This window comes from Ochotona princeps, chromosome 12 (genome assembly GCF_030435755.1).
Source record: "Ochotona princeps isolate mOchPri1 chromosome 12, mOchPri1.hap1, whole genome shotgun sequence".
Classification (NCBI taxonomy): domain Eukaryota; kingdom Metazoa; phylum Chordata; class Mammalia; order Lagomorpha; family Ochotonidae; genus Ochotona; species Ochotona princeps.
In genome coordinates this window covers 29455959-29476092 of record NC_080843.1, presented here as the reverse complement: position 1 = coordinate 29476092, position 20134 = coordinate 29455959, and the positions used below count along the sequence as shown (strand labels likewise).

General features: G+C 35.3%; 1 protein-coding gene and 1 long non-coding RNA gene across 2 annotated transcripts in view; one reads left to right on the top strand and one right to left on the bottom strand.

Annotated features, from left to right (window-relative positions):
• DACH1 (dachshund family transcription factor 1) overlaps positions 1 to 20134 on the bottom strand; it is a 384212-nt gene that overhangs the window by 159561 nt on the left and 204517 nt on the right. Inside the window, exon 3 of the mRNA XM_058670666.1 lies at positions 10989 to 11150. Coding sequence (XP_058526649.1) covers positions 10989 to 11150 — 162 coding nt within the window. The remainder of the gene's footprint in view (positions 1 to 10988; positions 11151 to 20134) is intronic.
• Positions 1 to 20134, top strand: part of LOC131481555 (uncharacterized) — a 63618-nt gene that overhangs the window by 2964 nt on the left and 40520 nt on the right. The window contains exon 2 of the long non-coding RNA XR_009246383.1: positions 4642 to 4729. This is a non-coding gene — a long non-coding RNA (uncharacterized LOC131481555). The remainder of the gene's footprint in view (positions 1 to 4641; positions 4730 to 20134) is intronic.

Below are 20134 nucleotides of genomic sequence, written 5' to 3'. Positions count from 1 at the left end.
CTAAATAAGCCTTGTGTTTTTGCTTGCTCATACACTGATCTGTTTTCACTCACAGGAAGTAGGTTCCTCATCAATCACAGGGCTATATATTCAATCATAATCAATAAAAATGGTACAGGAACTGATAAACAACTAGCCAGCAGCACCATTTTTCCTGAAATACTTAGTAATAGCCTTTCAAAATAATTGTTGTGGTCAATGCTACTTGCATGTTGGTCAGCTCACTGTTTAAAACAGAATGGATGTTAGATCCATTACATTTTTAGCTGCCTAAGGAAGTTTATCACAACTACCTTCAACCATTAGGGGACTGTGATATTAATATATCTTTACTACAACCACTATTTTGTCAGATTTACTAAACAAACCTTTGAAGGCCAACAGAATAAAAATAAGCCAGAAAAAGAAAAAAACACATTTTAGGAAAATACGTTATGATTGATTCCTAATTCTGTTAAGAACTTCTGTCTGATTGACAAAAGTAAAATAATAGCTACTTAATTTTTAAGTAATCATTATGAGAATTTGTATCTTGAATTACTTTACCTATGTGAAGTGTTCAGTCTCTACATTGACTAAATCACTTACGGGGTAGGTCTTTCTTAGTTGGGAGAAATCAGAAACTGCTGAGGTACATTGGTGGTTAACATTTTGGAATGTTTCCAAAAGTGTTATAAAAACATTTCTGAGCTCCTTTTTCCAGGGAACTCTTTTTTAAAAGTCAATTAGAAGTGAAACTCTTTCATTGCAAGTGTTTTAAAATGTCAAGCTTCTATTATTTTTTTCTTGTTGTGCAACAATAGCAATATTTCACAACCTGTGTATTAAACTGATTATATTTTACAATTAAGGGAATAAAATGTGCACGTGAACTATGATTAACACTACAGCAGAACTGGAATGGTTTTAAGAAAATACACTCAATTATATAAAAAAAGTGCTAAAGCCAAAAACAGACTGAATGAAATAAAAGTAAATATAAAGACCAGCTATGTCACATTTGAAAAGAATACTTAAGTTATTCATGATTTTCAAAAATATTTTTTCACATTACATGTTAACAGTTAAGGTAATAACCGTCTTACTTAAGATTTCTGAATCTGATTGTTAGAAGTTTTCTATGTATAAATGTAGAGAATCCATAATGAGGCCTTACTTACAAAACAGAATTTCAAGAATTGATTACAACCAAGTGAATATATTTTAATATGTATTTTAAATGTATCATTATAGATATAAATAAATGTGGTATACACATATATGCTTCTATACATATGAAAACATAACTAGATGGTTTACACTAAAAGAAAATATTATCAAACTTTCTAAAGGGGAATGCAACTGATATTTGTACACACTAAAAACACACCATATGTACACTTATTTATACACTAACCACATGTAAAACTGCACACTTCAGAAAAAGATTAAAATATATAGCTATCAGAAATTGTACTCCTTTGCACAACAAACGAGCTATAAATTTACTACAGACAGCAAAGGATTAAAATTTCTCATCTATGTGTAACAAACACATTGATATTAATTGGTTTGTCCTTTCAAGTTGTGTTTATCTCTTCATTTCCATCACAGTTTCAAAGGTCACTCTCTTCCATTTATAAATCAAATATGACAGAGATTAGTAAAAGCAAAAAGCAACAGCTAAATGAGAACATCATCATGCAATCACACAGCTCACAATTCATTTATCCAATTAATAAAAAATACCATCAAATACTTCATGGTGAGTTTTTTCAAAGTATCAAAAAGGTTCATGTCAAGATGACTTAACTATCAACATTTGGACTCAACAATGATAGAGAGTGTGAAAACACACTGATATTTCACTTTAGAGGAAAGATGACCAAATAGATATAAACAATTTTTTGTAAAATAAAATAATTATGAAAGGAATATAGTTGATAAATGTAATTTATCCTTTCCACAAGCTATTGAGAAATTATTAGAAATTGAGACATATTTCAAGTCTCTGTGTGTCTGTCTAAATATTGTCAACGATATTATTATTATAGAGAAAATAAATCAAATAGAGTGAAAAATGTACCATCATTACAAATAGACGTAAGAACTCTTCAATTTTAATGTTCACTTACATATATATGTGAATATGTACATATACAGTCAACAATGGAAATAAGTAGTTATACAACCTGTGTTCATAATTTCAGCAACAACTTGGACATAAATATATAAAGAAGAAGAAGAAAAATAAACACCACTGTGTGCATTAAAAAGAAAAACTGTTGTTTGCATAAAGAGGAAGGAAACTTCAGACTGCTTAAATAATTCATTATATAACAATTTGACTATTCAACTACAACATATAAAGAATATTTCTAACCTTGATATTTTTACATAGGATAAATTTGTACTTCCTTAACCATTAACTGACAGATTTTTTTTGTTTTAATAAAAATCTATCCAAAAATGTTGTTGGGATATCAAAATGCAGATCAAGACAGTGACACAGAAAGCCAAAATCAAATCCAAGAGGATCCAAAACATAATTTCAAGTATTTAAGTTCTAGAAGGATAAAGAAAAATTTCCAAACAGCAGGCTAAAATACATAGACCTGATAAAAGATTATTTATAAGTTATTTAAATTTTCCCCAAAACAAATGTGAGTGAAATTAAAAGCATTAAATTCAGTTTTTAAGTCTTTTCTCTCCCATAACAACTCTATAATAGTTGCCTGTGTCTCATAAACCATTCTGTTGTTATGGAATTCAAAGCCAGAGGCAAGAATGTGTCTGAGACTGCTGGATTTTCAAGTGGACTCAAGTAATTTAATGCATAACACAAATTAAAACCTCATCATATCAAATTATTTTATGAGGCGCCGTTTAAAAGTTAAATGTAGCAAAAGGAAATGTATTTATAATATATGTTTACTTTGAAGCAACACATTTTTGAAATCTACATATGATCCCAAGAAGTAAGTCTGGTTTTTGGCTAAGCCATTTATCAACAGCCTGAAGTGACATGGTGATTCTGTCCCTGCATCCCCACATATCAGATGTAGGCCACATTCCTCAGACTGCAAAACCAAAAAAAGAAAAAGTCCCTGTCGCATTTGCCCTTTCATAGAGATGGAAATATTATTAGAAAGGACATAAACAGACTAATTAAATCACAGCAGTATGGCTGGGATGACAGCTGGTACAGCGTGTGACTGAGAAGATCCATATCTGTGAACAGGAGGTACTTCACTTCCAATCCATTCGCTATTAGGTGCTTTCAAGCTTGCTGTGCAGACATTAAATAATAACATATCATTTCCAAGACCAAAATGATGTAAAGAAATAAAAAGGCTTTCTAAACAAGAAATCTTTTGTGCAGCACAGGAAAAAAAATAATTTACCACTCAGTTCTGCTTTTGAGATAAAGATGTAATAATGCCATTACCTTTCATCAGCAGGATCCTTGAAAATCAACACTCTTTGCTTATCATGCTGTGAAATACAAATAGAGCTAAAGGCATGGTCTGCGAGGCACTGCTGCAGTGATATTAACTAAGAGATCTGCCCTTTGTGAAGGAAACCGTATCCGTTTCATTAGTGCAGACTCTAATTCAAAACTGTTGAAAATGAACTGCACATACTGTTTTAATAACAACATTCCTAATCATTATCAAATTGTTAATTCTCTCAGCATTGAATGTAAGGCTCTGTGTTTCCATTATGACCTGCTGTTAAAGAAAACCATATTTAAATCTCCCATTCTTTCCTGTCTTCCAAATTATCAAGGTTCATTTGGAGAGGTTGGGCATGAAATGCATGTAGAACTATGTATGTCACATTATTTCACCCTAAAGGAATTGACATTTTCAGACATTTATGTCAACTATCACATTGGTTACTTATTTTCATTTAGTTCTACTATTTTCTGTTCAGTTGGACATGCCGTGATTCACATAAATAGCTTTCTATAATTTTGAAGTATTTGAACAGTTTAGAGAAGGGTCAGAGTTAAATCCAAGTGAAACACAAGGTCTGGTGACAAGTGCATTGGCTCAGAGCTGGAAACAAAAGTGCACACTCACATAATGTAGGACCATGAAGACCCTAGTGTTACCTCAGAGTCTCTTTTCTGAACATAACAAGGTAAGCAAAAACATGTATCCTCAAACATTACATTTTAACTAACACAAAGGTGGAATGTCTTTAAATCATGTATCATCAATCATATGAAGTTAACATATAAAATAAATAAAACATGCATAATCATATTAATGAGTCAAATGAAAGCTGTCTAATCTTATTAAAGGACTGCCCGTGGCCTGGGTTTATTTTGTACAGTACTAATACTCCCACTGTATTTTTGAAGTTTATATGTACATTATAACATGCTGGAGAGTGGAACATTCCCAGGGCACTACTTGATAAAAATACACACAATGTCCATGAATATGATGGAGTTTACTCTGCACTTCCATATGTTGTATGATTACACAAATATATAGAAGTAAACAAAATAATTCAATTCTTATTTCTCAATATGATAACATCAATTATCAGATATACTTCATTATCCTATCATCAGTTACAGTAAATATGAAAATCAAAATAAAAACATTGCATAATACTTTCTAATTATGTTGTGTCCAACTGTCCCTGTAGATAGACTTGAAGCAGATGAAATGGGACAAATATTGCATAAAAATGAAATTATTCAGAGCATTTTATTTATCTACACTACAGATTAAATGTAAGAATTCACACAGGAAACTAATATGTTATTAACCTCATTCCTTATTTACATAAGGAACAAATTTTAAAAAGTATATTCAAATACTTTAAACTAAGAAAAGTTACGTTATTTTTGAAATGTTGATGAATTGTGGATTTTTAAAAATAACTTATGCTTAGATTATTTTTAAAGTATATGTATTAACTAATCACTTGATCAAGTTCTTTATCATGATTTTCTGGATAGTGAATGGCATCATTTTGCATTTTCTCATAATATGTTTTTGGTCATCGGTGTTTACATATTTTTACATATACAATGAAGATCAAAACATAAATCTTTGTAAAAATGCCTATGTCTTGTTTTAGTTTGAAAAACCAAAGAATTTCAGAGCATAAGGAAAATCAGAAATCAAACTACATATTTTCTAAATAAGAAATCTCTGCAGCTAGGAAACTTCTAATTAGCTGAGTTGTCTATTAGCTACAAGATTTGTAGAAGCTAAATCTTGGAACATATTTCATGTCTATATTCCCACCTCCGTTTGTGGACTTATTTGACAGATTATAAGATGTTTAGACTTTGCAAAAAACTTTTAATAACTTAATTTTAAATTCACTGTAAAATTCTTTACATTTCTCCATCAGACAACCATAAATAAAATATTTCATGAAGAAAAAATATCAGACATATAAAATATACACAAATGTATTACAACAGATAAAAGAGTACTCTTTGTTCACTTTTTAATGTTAGGTAGACAACTTTATGTAAAATTTCCAGATATGAAGACATCTTTTGCATAGAGAATGATGTTAACCATATGGCCTACTCACAATCAATTGAATTACAAACCATGGCAGGTTGTTACACTTTTAGGAGATGCTTACGTGGTCTGCCATTAGAGTTCCACTAACGTGGCATTTGTGAAAAAGTTTATATTTAGATACACTTCCTGGATCGTATGTAAAGCCACAGAGAGCAAAAGCATCAATTCAAAGTGTTTACTTACAGACTGACTGCTATCAACTCTAAAATTTCCCATTCCATGTGTCTGAATCTTTTTGGAGTTTTAGGTTAAAGCATGTTTCCATGTTTACAAGACTCTGGCTGTTAATATTGCTAAATTTTACTCATTAGACAGGAAAAAGGATGTTAAAAATCTCTTAGGCAGAGGAACATTAAAGTTAAAAATACTTTCCACATTTAATCTGTTAAACAATAGCGAATTTCTTATGAATCAGTGATACTGTAATTGAACTGGAGACATTTTTAGAGCAAGCTTGCTTTGGCTTTTTCACCCTCCGATTTGGAATCTGCTCACAGTACTGCCAGCTTAACCAAAAAGGATTAACTCTCATATCCAACTGAGAACACAGATAATTCTCAGTAATTGGTAAAAAATGAAGATGAATGGGGCTGAGAGATAAGGAGCAATTAGCTCATCAGCAGTTACAGCTGTGCACTCAATCCGGATCCATCTCCTGAGTCTCGGCCCCTTTTAAAGAACCTAAGCAGAATAAGCATAGGACACCCCCCTCCCCAAAAAATTGCTATACCTGCCCATCATTTTGCTACTCTTCCATTTTATTTCTTTACTATACAAAGACACCTGTCATAGCATGCTATGTAAATTACTACCTCTCTCAGGACCTATGTCTAAAGCCAATCTTCTTTTTAAACTTTTTTTATAACAGAAACCAAATGACTACTGTAGACATTTTTAAATTCCCTGTCAATCGTTTCATTATAGCAGCATCATCTGTTTGAAAATATAAGCAATTCCCTCATCTAATTATAGGAAGGATTTGAGGTTCATTAACATTGCCAAGGCAGAGAAGCCAGTGTGCAACGGCAGAGCTCTGCTTGGTGGCCTGCATTCTCAGTTTCCTTTTATTTGCTTTCTCAAGGTCTCCAAGACTTTTTCCTGAAATCATAAAATTAATTTTTTCCTTCCAAATGAACACGTGTGTTAGAAGAAAGGAAATGACTCCGAAGTATTCTATTTCTGCAGAAATGCCTTTTTTAAAAAAGACAAGGAGATGGTCAATGGGCAAAGACAGTTTTACCTCCCTATTTGTCCATTATTTTCACATATTCGTTTGTTTTGCTTTGTTTGTTGGGAGACAGGAAATATAAGAAGCGAGGAATAATACTAAAGAGTTGTGTTATTAATCTAAAACCAACCGTTATTTTCACTCAAAACTTTTACATCTTTGTAATTATTCTAAGTTTGGCAACATGAAAGATGAAGCATATATTTGAGGCATGTGAAATGTGCTTTGGTTTGTACGTCACCAAGAAATGTGTGTTTGTTTATATTCCTCAGTGTTCAAAAAGAGAAAACAGTAAGACCTTAAGATCATTTCCTTAAAGAAATAACAGCAGTCCGAGGGTTACAGCTATAGTTTAAACAATGAGATTTTCTTGGTACATCTGTTTTGAGATCACATTTTGAATAGATATGAACTCATTTCCTACTAAGCAAGCAATCTACTATTGTTGATAACTGTTTACCAGTTCCATGACTCAGATATTAGCCAGTGGCAAAGGTCCCTCTTAAATCCTCTAAGCATTTTTTAAACTGTGTACATAGTGTTTTCCTTAAATTAAATGTTAACAGAAGTAAAAATGCAGTCTTTTCCTGCCTCTTGGTAAACTGTAGTTCACCAAATTTTGCACTTGGGAATGATATTTAATGTATTTATCTTTAAAGACTTATTTCCTTTGTTGTCATTGGTCAGGGGAATAGGATATTAGGTTCATCGTGTATATAAATAACATAGAAACTATTAAGAGATGCTCACTATGTCAATATTTATGCAGTATTTAGAAACTAGAAGTAAAATTAAGTTTCCTTTATTTAGACTAAAGTGACTGTGATTAATTTACTACCCTCACAAGTATGCATAATGCCAAAAAAGGATAAACAGATAAAAACACAGCTATAGATATTTATCAAATTGACCTTGGATTCACCAGTTTTAAATTCTGTCTTTTCAATATTCCAGTTCCAATTTCCAAGCAGCATTTTTTAAGCTGGTTATGCAGATCAGTCCTCAACAGCAAAAAAATAGCAATTTATCTGGCATGTATGTTGTGGATAGTGTTGCCACTAAAAAGAAACCAGGACATTTTTCCTTCTTATCTGCTATGTAGCTCGTATCAGCCAACCTGTCACAAGATAGTACTTGATATAAACAAGAGATTGCAAAGACATCTCAGTAATCAATATCACGATGGCTACAGTATGGAAACCCCAACCAGTGCATATCATTTGTCTCAGCATCTATTTCTATGGCCAAATGAAGCATTAATTCAAATCATAAATCTATGGTGATTTAAATCTGGGAATGAGCACCTGCCTGCTTTAATGATTTATTTTGTACATTTCAGTAAGCAGCAGATTTGTCCATAAGAACTGACAGGTCACCTTCAGATGCCAGGAGTAGACTGTTTATCACCATGCAGACTAGCATCTCATCTTAGCAAGTAAATATTAAACTAAAAGAATCCAATTGATTGTGGATGAGGGAGAATGGCAACATGGCCATATATTTTACTCAGCAAGCTGCTGCTTCTCTCAGACCTATTCTGAGGTCCTCACTTCTTCCCGAAGTGATCATTCCATTGGGAAGATGTAAGCTCAAGGTTAACACGTAAGATAGAGTATAAAACAATTATTTTTCAATGGGAAAGATTTCTTCAAATGTCTTTTATTAGCTAATTTTTAAGATTCCTATCATGTCCTATAAAGTGTATCTATAACAAAAGAGCCCCATCACTTCATTAAACCAAAGAATCAAACCTCAGCAAAACAAAATCGGTTTTCAGAGGTTATCAGGATTTATTTACAACCAAAGAAAATAACATAGTGTATCTTACAAGAAAACCAAAAAGGAAAGACAGAACTTGTGAGTCAGAAGAACACAGAGGGGAAAAGAAGAACATAGGTTTGACTTTAGAAATGTCACTAGATTTAGGCAAGACTGAATAGAATGATGTATGATTAAAAAAAAAAAACACCTATCCGAAGCGTTTTTGCTACTTCAATAAGACAATTGTTAGCCTCATGAGAGTCATAAGTTTGCGTTCTGAAGCACAAACTTCGGAGATTCTTGGAATTCCTTTTACAAGACATCTGTTCAAAACTACTTTCTAACCATGATACTTTATCTTCCTGGAGAATCCAGCAATCCTGCTATTTCTGCCTCCTTATCTTAGATTGGATGCCTGCATTGTGGTGATTTTTTTTTTTCTGTATTTTTGAATAAGTTGCCATCATTTCTACGACAAAATCCAAACTGGGACAGCTGCCCCCAAATTTCTACACAGACATGCATTTTTTTTTTCAAGTAAATACCTGTCAGAAGGAACAGAAAAATAGTGGAGGAAGCAGCTGATGGCAGTAAAAAGAGGAAGAAAGTATTTTCAGGAATGAAAGTTTGTATTAACAGTAAGAGCAAAAGCAATACATAAACGGTAATTGACTGATGACCAAACGATGTGGTAAGCGGACACTGCAATCAATAAAAGGATAAACACTTGCCAAATATTTTATTTCCCATGACGTACATAATATCATTTGCGCCATTTTCCACAGTGCAATGTTAGGTTCAGAAAGTATACATAACCTTTCAAAGTCACAGAACAAGAAATCACTGAACACTTACCAAGAGTGGAATCCACCAGCTACTAATTTTTAAAAGTGTAAATTTGTCTGTCCCAACCATGACCAATTCTGTGCCCTCCCTGTCTATTCCCAGGAAGTGTTCACAAACACAAGTGCTGATCCTCTCCAAGATCCTCAGAGTTCTACAGTCAGCCATCTGGGCTCTTTTCCATGTTGTTGCATCTTTCCATACACTGCCACCACCATGAATGCTTTGTTTAGGCCACAGTTGCCAAATCTTTCAATTTTCTTTATGTTGTTCTGCTGAAAAAGTTCTATTTTCCCCTATAACCTTAAAAACTGTCCTTTACTATCATGGAAGCCATGACATTTTGTATTTTATGTATGTATTTAAAATCACGTCAAGCATACGTTTCCAGAGAGTTGTGATAATGATTGTTATGACAATCCATACTTTTCCTTTGTATACCTTTGACTTTGTCTTAATGAATGAAAAGTAGAGAACTACTGTTTAACATAAGAAATAATGTGCTAACATGCCACATGGGAAAGAGAACTACTGCTTTCGTTATGAGCGAATGTTGAATATAGTATTATGCACATATCTTACAATATTCAAGTTAGTCCTGTTGAATTTTTTTGCATTTAAAGTGAAAGCAATACATTGTATAAATGAAACAAAATGGCTTAGCACACTAGCATCCACAATCTTCATTAATAAAAGAATTCATCCATATTTGGCATACGGCTTGAAAAGAAATCACTGAAATTAATATTTTGCAAAACTAAAACTTTTCTATTTGGTTTGATGGTGGCAATTTTTCGTCTTTCTCCACACAGCAGGAAAGAAGATAAAGTTGTATTTTTAAAGAGAGAGAGATTCACAATGATAGTGTATAAAAATGAGTTAGTATCAACATAATCCTTATCTGTCAGCATGTGAATGACTGAGTTTACAGTACAGCACCTGAGGGTTCACTTGCCGCAGTCTTAATGACCTGCAGTCAACCAAGATCCAAAACTACTAAGTGGAAAATTCCAGAAATAAAGAATAGAACAGTTCTAAATAACTTGTCTTGGTATATGATAATAATTGTTCAATTTATTATTAGTTATTCTTATTAATTTTTCACCACGCACATCTTACAGATTAAATTTTATCATAGGTCTATATGTATAACATAAAATTTTCAGGCAACAGCTAGGAGCGTTAGAAAGTTCCTCTTATGGATAAATTACAGATAGTACACTCTACTAGATACTTTTTGTTACCATTGGCAACAAATGTGTTATTGATAACTAGTGCATTAATTGATGCAAAAATAAAGCATAGGATTTCACTTGTACATATTTTTCTCCTACCAATAAGTACGGTAGAATCCTACTTATTAAAACTTATGTAATGAAAGATGTTAATTCAAAACTTACAGTAGAAAATTAAGTCATGAAATTGATCTTATAATAAAAAATCACCAATAATTTATGTAGAGTGCATGTTGCTGGAGACACAAATTATTTTCTTTGAAATCTATACCATTTTCAATGAGCCAAGTTTTCAATTAGTATCCAATAATTTTGTTCTAGAAAAATCAATAATTCTGGAGCATTGTGTTCAAAAGAAGTTTCAGTCAACATAAAACTTACCGACACTTGAATTCATGTCCCCATTTTCAGAATCTGCTCCATGTTGGTTATTACTGGCATGATAGTTGCTCATAGCCTCTAGTTTGATTTTTTTCACCTTCATTGCTTCAGCAATAGCTGCATTGGTAGCGGCAGCAGCTGCTGCAGCTGCTGCTGTCAGACCTGAAAAGAATAAATTAAAAGTGAGGAAATACACGTTAGATGCTTCATGAAATAGTCTACGTACTTTGTATGACACACAAAAAGCATATTTTATGATGTGATTCTTTTCCATAACATTCTGATAACATATTCATTGCCAACTAACCAATCAAATGACATTGATGTAAGTAGAATTATGCTCTCTAAACTCTCAAATACTATCAGAACCATAATTCATATATAAAGGATATTAGTGAAAATGTAACTAAAATTATTTTTCAAAAACACTATCCTGAATATGCCATTCCCTGTTGAAAAGCTTGTACAGACACATAAAAGAAGGGACATGCAGTGTCCCCCAGAATGTCTGAGACGTGTAAACCTGCTTCCTCACTGTGTCAGCTTCCTCACAGTTGCACCTTGCCGCATGTTATTCCAAATCATACATGCCACTGTTACCACAGGAGTACATGCCCTGCCCCTTGGAACCTGGGACATTGCCTTCACCTGAAGTGTTCTTACTCCATGACTCCCTCCCCTAACTTCTCATCCTCCAACAAAACCCTACTCACTTTTGGAGTCTTCCCAGAGGCATCAATGCCTTGCATCGTTCATTCCCTCAGAATCATGTGCTTACATCTTTTAGAGTGCTTGCTTCTTCCAGAGCACGCTGAAACCTGTCTGTGCTTCTGTTTTCATGAGTTTAAGATCTAATCAATGGCAAGGACCATGGCTAGTGTTCAAGAAAAAATAGAGTATCTAACACTTTTCTTCTACTCAGCTAAGTGCCGATTTAAGTGAGTACATCATCTTTTTTTTTAAAGATTTATTCATTTTTATTGGAAAGCCGGATATACAGAGAGGAGGAGAGACAGAGAGGAAGATCTTCCGTCCGATGATTCACTCCCCAAGTGAGCCGCAATGGCCGGTGCGCACCAATCCGAAGCCGGGAACCTGGAACCTCTTCCGGGTCTCCCACATGGGTGCAGGGTCCCAAAGCTTTGGGCCGCCCTCGACTGCTTTCCCAGGCCACAAGCAGGGAGCTGGATGGGAAGTGGAGCTGCCGGGATTAGAACCGGCACCCATATGGGATCCCGGGGCGTTCAAGGTGAGGACTTTAGCCGCTAGGCCACGCTGCCGGGCCCGTGAGTTCATCATCTTAAGAACCATGTAAGATTGATCACTGCTACCATTACATTACAGCTTAGGAAACACACGGTAGGATTTAAAACAGCATAGTCTACAGTTGACCTTTCTCAGCATGGCACCGGGAAGCTGGTACAGAACAGTCCATCTCTGTTCATCCAGAAAGCAGGAGGCAGAGGCAGACAAGGTTTGTTTTTCACAAATTTGAAAACACCAAGTCAGCTCTATTCAGGCTGCCATTCCTCCTCTTCATAATGCTGGACTATATAAATGGTCTCTCCTAATTCTAAAACATAGACCATGTATGAGACACTGTACCTCTCGCCCATTTCGCATCCCATGTTCTTTGTGCTATGGCTGCTTTACTATTTTGACTAGAGTGCTTCAGCCTTGTTTGTGTTTATCGGTGTGATTTATTTCCACTCCAAACTGGTGCATTAGGCTGAGCACCCTTCTCTTTTTCCTCCCCACTAATCATCACTTCTACTGTCTTTAGCAAGTAAGCCACAGCCTCAGCAATTATTTTTTAAAAAGTCCCTTTTTCTCGGCTACATTGTTAGCGCGAGAATGCCTCACCTTTCTGTCAGATCAAACCAAAGAAACCCTAGAAACTTTTCCCCAAAAAGCAACAAGAGCTTCAGATTGAATGTTCGCATGGCAAACTGATAAAGCACCCCTTAAAAGGCACTGATCTCAATTCACAGACTGCATCTGGGCTTGGTCTGCACATTCATTACCTTTTAAGTCCCAACTTGAACTGATTCTCTCATCTTCCTATGATTGAATTCTCTCCCCAATTACTCATTTCCTTCAAAGATGCCTCAGAACATTTTCTTTCCTGTTCTCTTAAAAGTCTCTTTGTGCTTCCCAGAAAAATCTGTCTTGCTTGATTTTGCCTGGCCACCAATGGGAACATCCCATTTATCCTTTCTCTAAGTTCCCTGATGCTGACTCATCTCCAGGTTGTGATGCTTCAGAAGTCTTTGTGTCTGATTTACGCTGTGGAGAAGTCTTGTTCATTTTATTCAAATAATACAGGTAAACCTATGACTTGAGATGTGATTGCTATTGTTGTACAGATCCATCAAATTAAGTAGCATAAAACAAAATTATGCATGATAGGGCCTTGGAAAAGCCATCAAATCTTCCGGAGTATGTTTTATCTATTAAGTCATTCTAATCCCTAAGGGAAAATATAAGTCTTAGATAAGTTAAACGGCATGAAGCTTTCCACATTGTGTTTAGCAAAAGGAGACATTGTATGCATTCTAGTTTCTCAACATGTATATTCCAAGCCTAGCTGTATTCCTGAAGAATATCTACAGATTTGCACAAGTTTAAAGATTTGGAAGAATTATATTTGTCCCTCCAAGACTGCCTTAATCCTTGACATTTTTTTTTTTCCAAAAACAGCATTCGAAAAAAAACAAATACCAGAAAGTGAGCTCCAGACCATGACACAAAATGCACCCGCAGCCCAGTGGAAGAAGAGGGCGCTACACTCCGTGGTGTACACAGGTCTCCCCGCTCCTCACTCGGCTGCAGAACACTGGGCATCTGTACCCTGGCCTCCTGCATCCCTACCGCCTTGTCCCGGAAGAGGGAATACAGACAGAACACAGCGATGCAGTGAGGATGAGAGTTTGAGGCTAACAAAAGCAGTGATGGTGATGTCCAAGTACTGAATGGAAAAACCAACGCAACTCTCCCAAGATAACTTATAACTAGAGAAAAGATGAAACCACAAATCAGGAATGGAAAGAAGCAGGCAGGTGAGAGATGCTGCTCAAAGTGCTTAATATGAAGAGGTCAAAACAGGCCTATAGAGGAAACAGGTAGGGTGTAAGAGGCAGCCCCACTCCACCCAATGTGGATGCCACAGGGAACCCGGACCTCACCCGAAAAACAGAAGAGCCTGCTACATGAGTCACTGCACTAGATCCTCAATACCAGTGTCCAGAGGGAGAGCTCAAGCACTATGTTGCCTTCCCGTACTGCAACTAAGCCCTAGACTTTAAAACAACAGTTGGGTCCCGGCACAGTAGTCTAGCAGCAAAAGTCCTCGCCTTGTATGTGCCACCGAGATCCAATATAGGCACTGATTCCAATCTCAGCAGCCCCGCTTCCCTTCCAGCTCCCTGCCTGTGGCCTGGGAAAACAGTTGAGGACGGCCCAAAGTCTTGGGACCCTGCACCCGCGTAGGAGACTTGGAAGAGGCTCCGGGCTCCCAGCTTCAGATCGGCACAGTTTCAGCCAATGTGGCCACTTGGGGAGTGCATCAATGGACCAAAGATATTCCTCTCTATCTGTCCTTCTCTCTGTATATCTGACTTTCCTAAATAAATAAATCATTTTAATAATATATTATTTCTCTGATCTCATTTATACCCATTCTTTTTCTATTCAAGTCCTTCCCAGTTTTACATTTCTAATACAAATTCCAAAATTTAAAAGTATGTCAAGTATATATGAACACCTAGTTGCTGTAACTTAACTGCATTAATTTTCAATATACAAAGGTATATGCAACAGCCTCATCCGCCAATATGCCTCATGGGCCCTCAATTTAAATTCTTTAATATCTTCCAAATTCAATTTTTTAAAATACCATCATTCTCTACCATGCCCCATGAAAATCTTTGATTTCTCTTATATTTGTATCCATTGCCTCATCTTCAGATTAAGTTAATTTTCTTCCCTATACTCCTGCTATAAACTTCTAACTACTTTAACTTTACCTCCTTCCAATCACGCATTATTCACACAAAGGTCAGCATGACCTATGAAAATAAAGATCTGAGCATGGCATTCAATGCCTTATTTTGGGCCCACACGTGTGCTTGCCATGGTTGGCTCCACGGGTGCCCATCTCCCTCAGCTTTCTTGTTCTCTTTCTCTTTCATAGATATCGTCTAGTGAACACAGAATTCTTTGAGTCTCTTAATGTGGTCATTCCACTTTCTAGACAGTCTCCATTCCTGACTCCAGATCTGCCCAATCCACTCCATTGGATAGTTTAAACACTACCCTCTCAGAAGAGCTCAAAGTTCCTGACTCTTCACTTGCTGCTTAGGAAAGAGCTATCAACATTTCAGAAATAAGCTCATGCCTCAGCTTCCTCACAAGCCAGGCAGACCTTCCCCATCGCCACAGGTAGAGCCAGCGATCCAACTGCTTACTTTGGTATCAGTCCTGCCGAATGGGAGTGTACCTTACTCAGCTGTGCATCAGAATAATACCTGGATCTTAAAACCCATGCAAAAATCTCACCCGTTCAATCTGAGATTCTGAGTTAGAATTTGGTGCAGTGGGAAGATTCTGAATGTTAATTTTAGTTGATTTTACTGTTGCACATGCCATTTGAATGCACAAGATGAGTACACATAACTGGTTCTTTGAACTAATTCTTGCTCCTCTTTTGGGGGACAAGGCACTTAAGCAGGTGAAGTTGGGTTGCTCAGTTTATCTGAGTTACAACAACAAAAACACAGAACCATTTTCTTAGTATATGTAGGCAAAGAATCTATCACAGGGCCGGGAACAAACTGCCAGGGAAAGAAAACATGTTTCTCAAACTATCTTACTTAGATAACCAAAACATAAACTCAGTAATTATTTTGACAATATCAACGGAAAGTAATAAGACCCTGTTTTATATTATTAGAAATGTGAGAGTATTGGAAATAGAAACTCTCCTGAGTATAAAAAGTGACTCTCCAAAAATATATTTTGCCTAAGTCTACAGAGGAACAAAAAACATTCACACACTCTGCCTCCTGAATTTACTGTACTTCCTGCTGGCCTTTCAAATCCCTGATGTAATTCTCAAATCTCCAATTTGTCTTTTTAATGCAAACTCAGCTTACTATCCATACACTAGCTTTACATAAAGGTCCCACTGTATATGCTACAGTCTAATGAGGTTGCCTTAAAAAAGAGAGAAAAGGAAGAAGAAAAGGAAAAAAAAGTGTAATAGGTTCAAACATAACTCATGTCTTTTGTCTCTATTACATAAAGGTTTCAAAGTGCAACCAAATTTTGCTTCTCAATTGTCCACTTCTGCAAAATTATCAAAATTTCCGTTCTTCCGAAACAAAAGATATCAATTTTCCCAGGGCCAGCATTGTTGCACTGCATATGAAGACACTGTTTAGTAGTCTTTTTTCTGAAAGATTTATTTTATTTTTTTATTGGAAAGTCAGATATACAAAGAGGAGGAAAGATAGCGAATAAGATCTTCCATCCACTGATTCACTCCTCGAGCAGCCCCAAAGGCCACAGCTGTGCTGATCCTATTCCAGGAGCCTGGAGCCTCTTCTGGGTCTCCCATGTGGATGCGGGGTTCCAAGGCTTTGGGCCGTCCTCGACTGCTTTCCCAGGCCACAGCCAGGGAACTGGATGAGAATTGGAGCAGCTGGGACACAAACTGGCACCTATATTGGATATCGTTGTGTTTAAGGCAAGGACTTTAGCCCTCTAGGCTACTGTATTGGGCCCCACTGTTTTCAATTCTATAATCTCATATGGGCACCTGTTTGTGTCTCAGCTCATTGTGTCCCAATGCAGCTCAGATGCTTATGTTCATGGGAAAGCAGTAGAGAATGGTTCAAGTGCTTAGGCTCCTGTACCTACACTGGGGAATCCAGATGAAACTCCTAGCCATGATTTTGATCTGGCCTAGTCTTAGCCCTTTTGGTCATCCAGGAATGAAACAAGAGATGGAAGATCTCTATTTAAATATCTCCCTTTCTCAACTCTGGCTTTCAAATAAACAAATCTTTTTTTAGAGAATTAATTTTGCCTCAAAAATAGATGAAACATAGTTTCTCAAAGTGATACCAAATAGCAAATTCAGCAAGAGTGCACAGAACAAAAAAAGATGGAAATTATCTTCCTCTGGAGTATAGTCATAGATTCAAACCATGTTTGCTGGAAGACTGGTTTGGGCTGAAGAATATATTCCACATTTCAGCCAGTTGGCCCTGATGCTGATTTTTCTTAGATTATTGATGATAACTATTTTTATTTTAGATACTTATTTTACTGGTATTTAAAGCATACTCACTTTTAGGTAAACAATGGAAGTCATACATGATGAACAAATGAATAAATGCTCTCTTACATGAAAGGCAACTAACTCATCTATTTTTATCACGATACAATTACTTTCACACTCAGCTTTTAATACTTCTCTCTTTTAAAATTCTTCTTGAGTAAGTGATTAGCATGGTTGTTATAATGTATCAAAATTCCCCATCAGAGTAAGTATGAGTACAGTAAGGAGGTTGCAAAAAGAAGCACAAAATCTTTGGACGATATGCATCGATTTCAAGCAGTGGTGCAGCAAGTTATATAATAGTGCTGGTTTAAAAATCAGCATCTGTGAAAGTACAGCTAACAATTCTGACTAAACAAGAGTGTCAGGAAGAATGAACACAAAATAACATAGGTAACAGTATGTGCAGATTTTAAGCCCACTGCAAATAACAGAAAACATTATTGAGAAACTCATAGAACAAATCATTTTCTTTTGTTTAATATTACTTTTGTTTATTTACTCACAAAAATGTAAACATGTCCAAAAGCAATCGCATAGAGAGCATTTAGCCACTTGACAAATGGTTATCAGAATACCAAGTTTCCAGCAAATGCGAACTGAAACAGCATGTTTCTTGACAGTAATCTCAAGCAATGAAATTTATCCTTAAACTGCTAAATCTACCCTTGTGCTACATTGATACAAAGCCTTTGCTGTTTCATATTGAATACACTAAAACCAATTCATGGCTTTGGTTTTTTTGAAAGTGAGCAGGAATTGCTACCATTTAGAAATATTTCCTTTCTCTTTGTGATGGTAGCATTTATGTCTGTATGCAATTTTTACTTATCTAAACACCATTTGAGTTCTTCAGATTCCATTACACAATTTGTACTGTTCTTTAGAAGCAGGAAAGTATCTCAATTCTATTTTTTCAAATAAGTTAGTTTCTCAAGTTATAAACAGGAGATTACGACTGTAGATTATAAATATCAATAAAACAGACATATTGCTGTCAAATTCTTTCTGTGACCTGTTTGTTTGCTCATTAACTTGAAAGGTTCAATCTTTGATCTTTAGTTTCAAAGACATCGAGATGACTTCCAAATGTTTGATATGTTGTCTACATTTACATCGCATTCCGTGAAAAATGTGTTTCCCAAAACCCAATGGTTAACTAAAATTGGTTACATCCAAGAGATGTTAAGTATTCAAATCATCCATATGATAAGCTCTGTATTAGTCAGTTTCTTTTCTCAGGTTTGCAAGAAACAGTTTTAAAGATGCAGTAGAATTACCAATGATACTTCTTAATATTCTGGAATTGATAAGTTATTTATGTCTGGCATTCTTCCTGCTGCTTATTCAGGGAGACAGGCGGCTTATAAATATCTCATCACTCCACCGTCAAAGAAATTTCATCGACAGTGCTCATGCACAGCTATTAGCAATATGAATCTAACCATTACAAGAAAGAGGAAAATCGAACATGTGGCATTAATACGCAGTCCTGGTTCCTAACCATCTGATAGGCAGATGGTGTGAAGCGGATTCTCCAGCTGAAATGAAGGGGCACATCATTTAAAACCTTGTTTGCATTCTAACTGATATCAGTGCCATATTGATATACATGATACATCATGGCAGTATTTGAACAATCTAGTTTGTTTCAGTCATAAATGTTTACAGCCTTGTTTTTTTAATCTTATAAGCATGTTCAGAACAGTGTATTTTTAATTTATGAAACCTATTGTTTACTTCTGTTGAACTAGAAGATTAGTGGAAAGCAGGAATATTAAATTACTTCAACCAAAGCAATATAAACAAGACAGATGAATAAAGAGGGTTTCTATTTTCAATAAGGATGTTAGCAGAGGAATTTTAAAATTAGCCCAGGCATTTTGTGCATTAAATGCATTTATTCATTTAAACCTTCCAGCTATTTTTTTCCCCAAGCGACATACAGAGAAACTTAATGCTTTACACAGTCATTCATTTAAAACTCTCACTGTGTGCAATTAATCTTGTCCAACAATTCAATTCAGAAAGTAAAACATCAAAAAGCATAGTTCAATTCAACAGTCATTACTGTGAAGTAATCTTTCTGCTGCTGACAGTTTCTATAGACTCTGTAAAACTCCATTGAACATGCATTGTAACTTCCATATGAGTTTGAATTACAACTCAATTGAAATCAGTCCAAGTCTTAGAATTCTTGGCTCAATGCAACAACTTAAAAACATCATCACATTGTTCACCCTATTTTCCTCCCATATTTATTTAAATATTATTCCCTCTCCAAATACTAACACTAATCTTCAACTATTTTGTTCCTCAATACTTCTCAAATGTATTAAAATTGTGATTGAAACACACTTGTTCACACTCTACAATGATTAAATAAGAAATGTTGAACAGCTAGAATAAGTAACTTAATTGTGAATCTAGTTGCACTGAGGACTTTCCATGTGAATTTATCTCTTAATGTTCATTACACTGATTTATACTCCCTTTGAAACATACTGTATTCTTCAGAATAAAGGAAAATTGATCCTGAAAGCCATTAATGAATGCTTTGTATATCACTTTCTTTTTAAACTGGTTAGACTTTGAAATGTTTAACAAAAAGAGAACCACTAGTATTAAGGAACAGACAAGAAATACGTCATTACAATGCTGATAATTACTAATAAATAGTCATGAGGTTCAGCATACTTCCATTTTTCACATCTGAAGAGACTGTAGCTAGTAGAAGGAAACACCACATCATTTGACTGCACCCAAGTAATTTTTAAGCATCCTATCTTCTAATCACTGAATC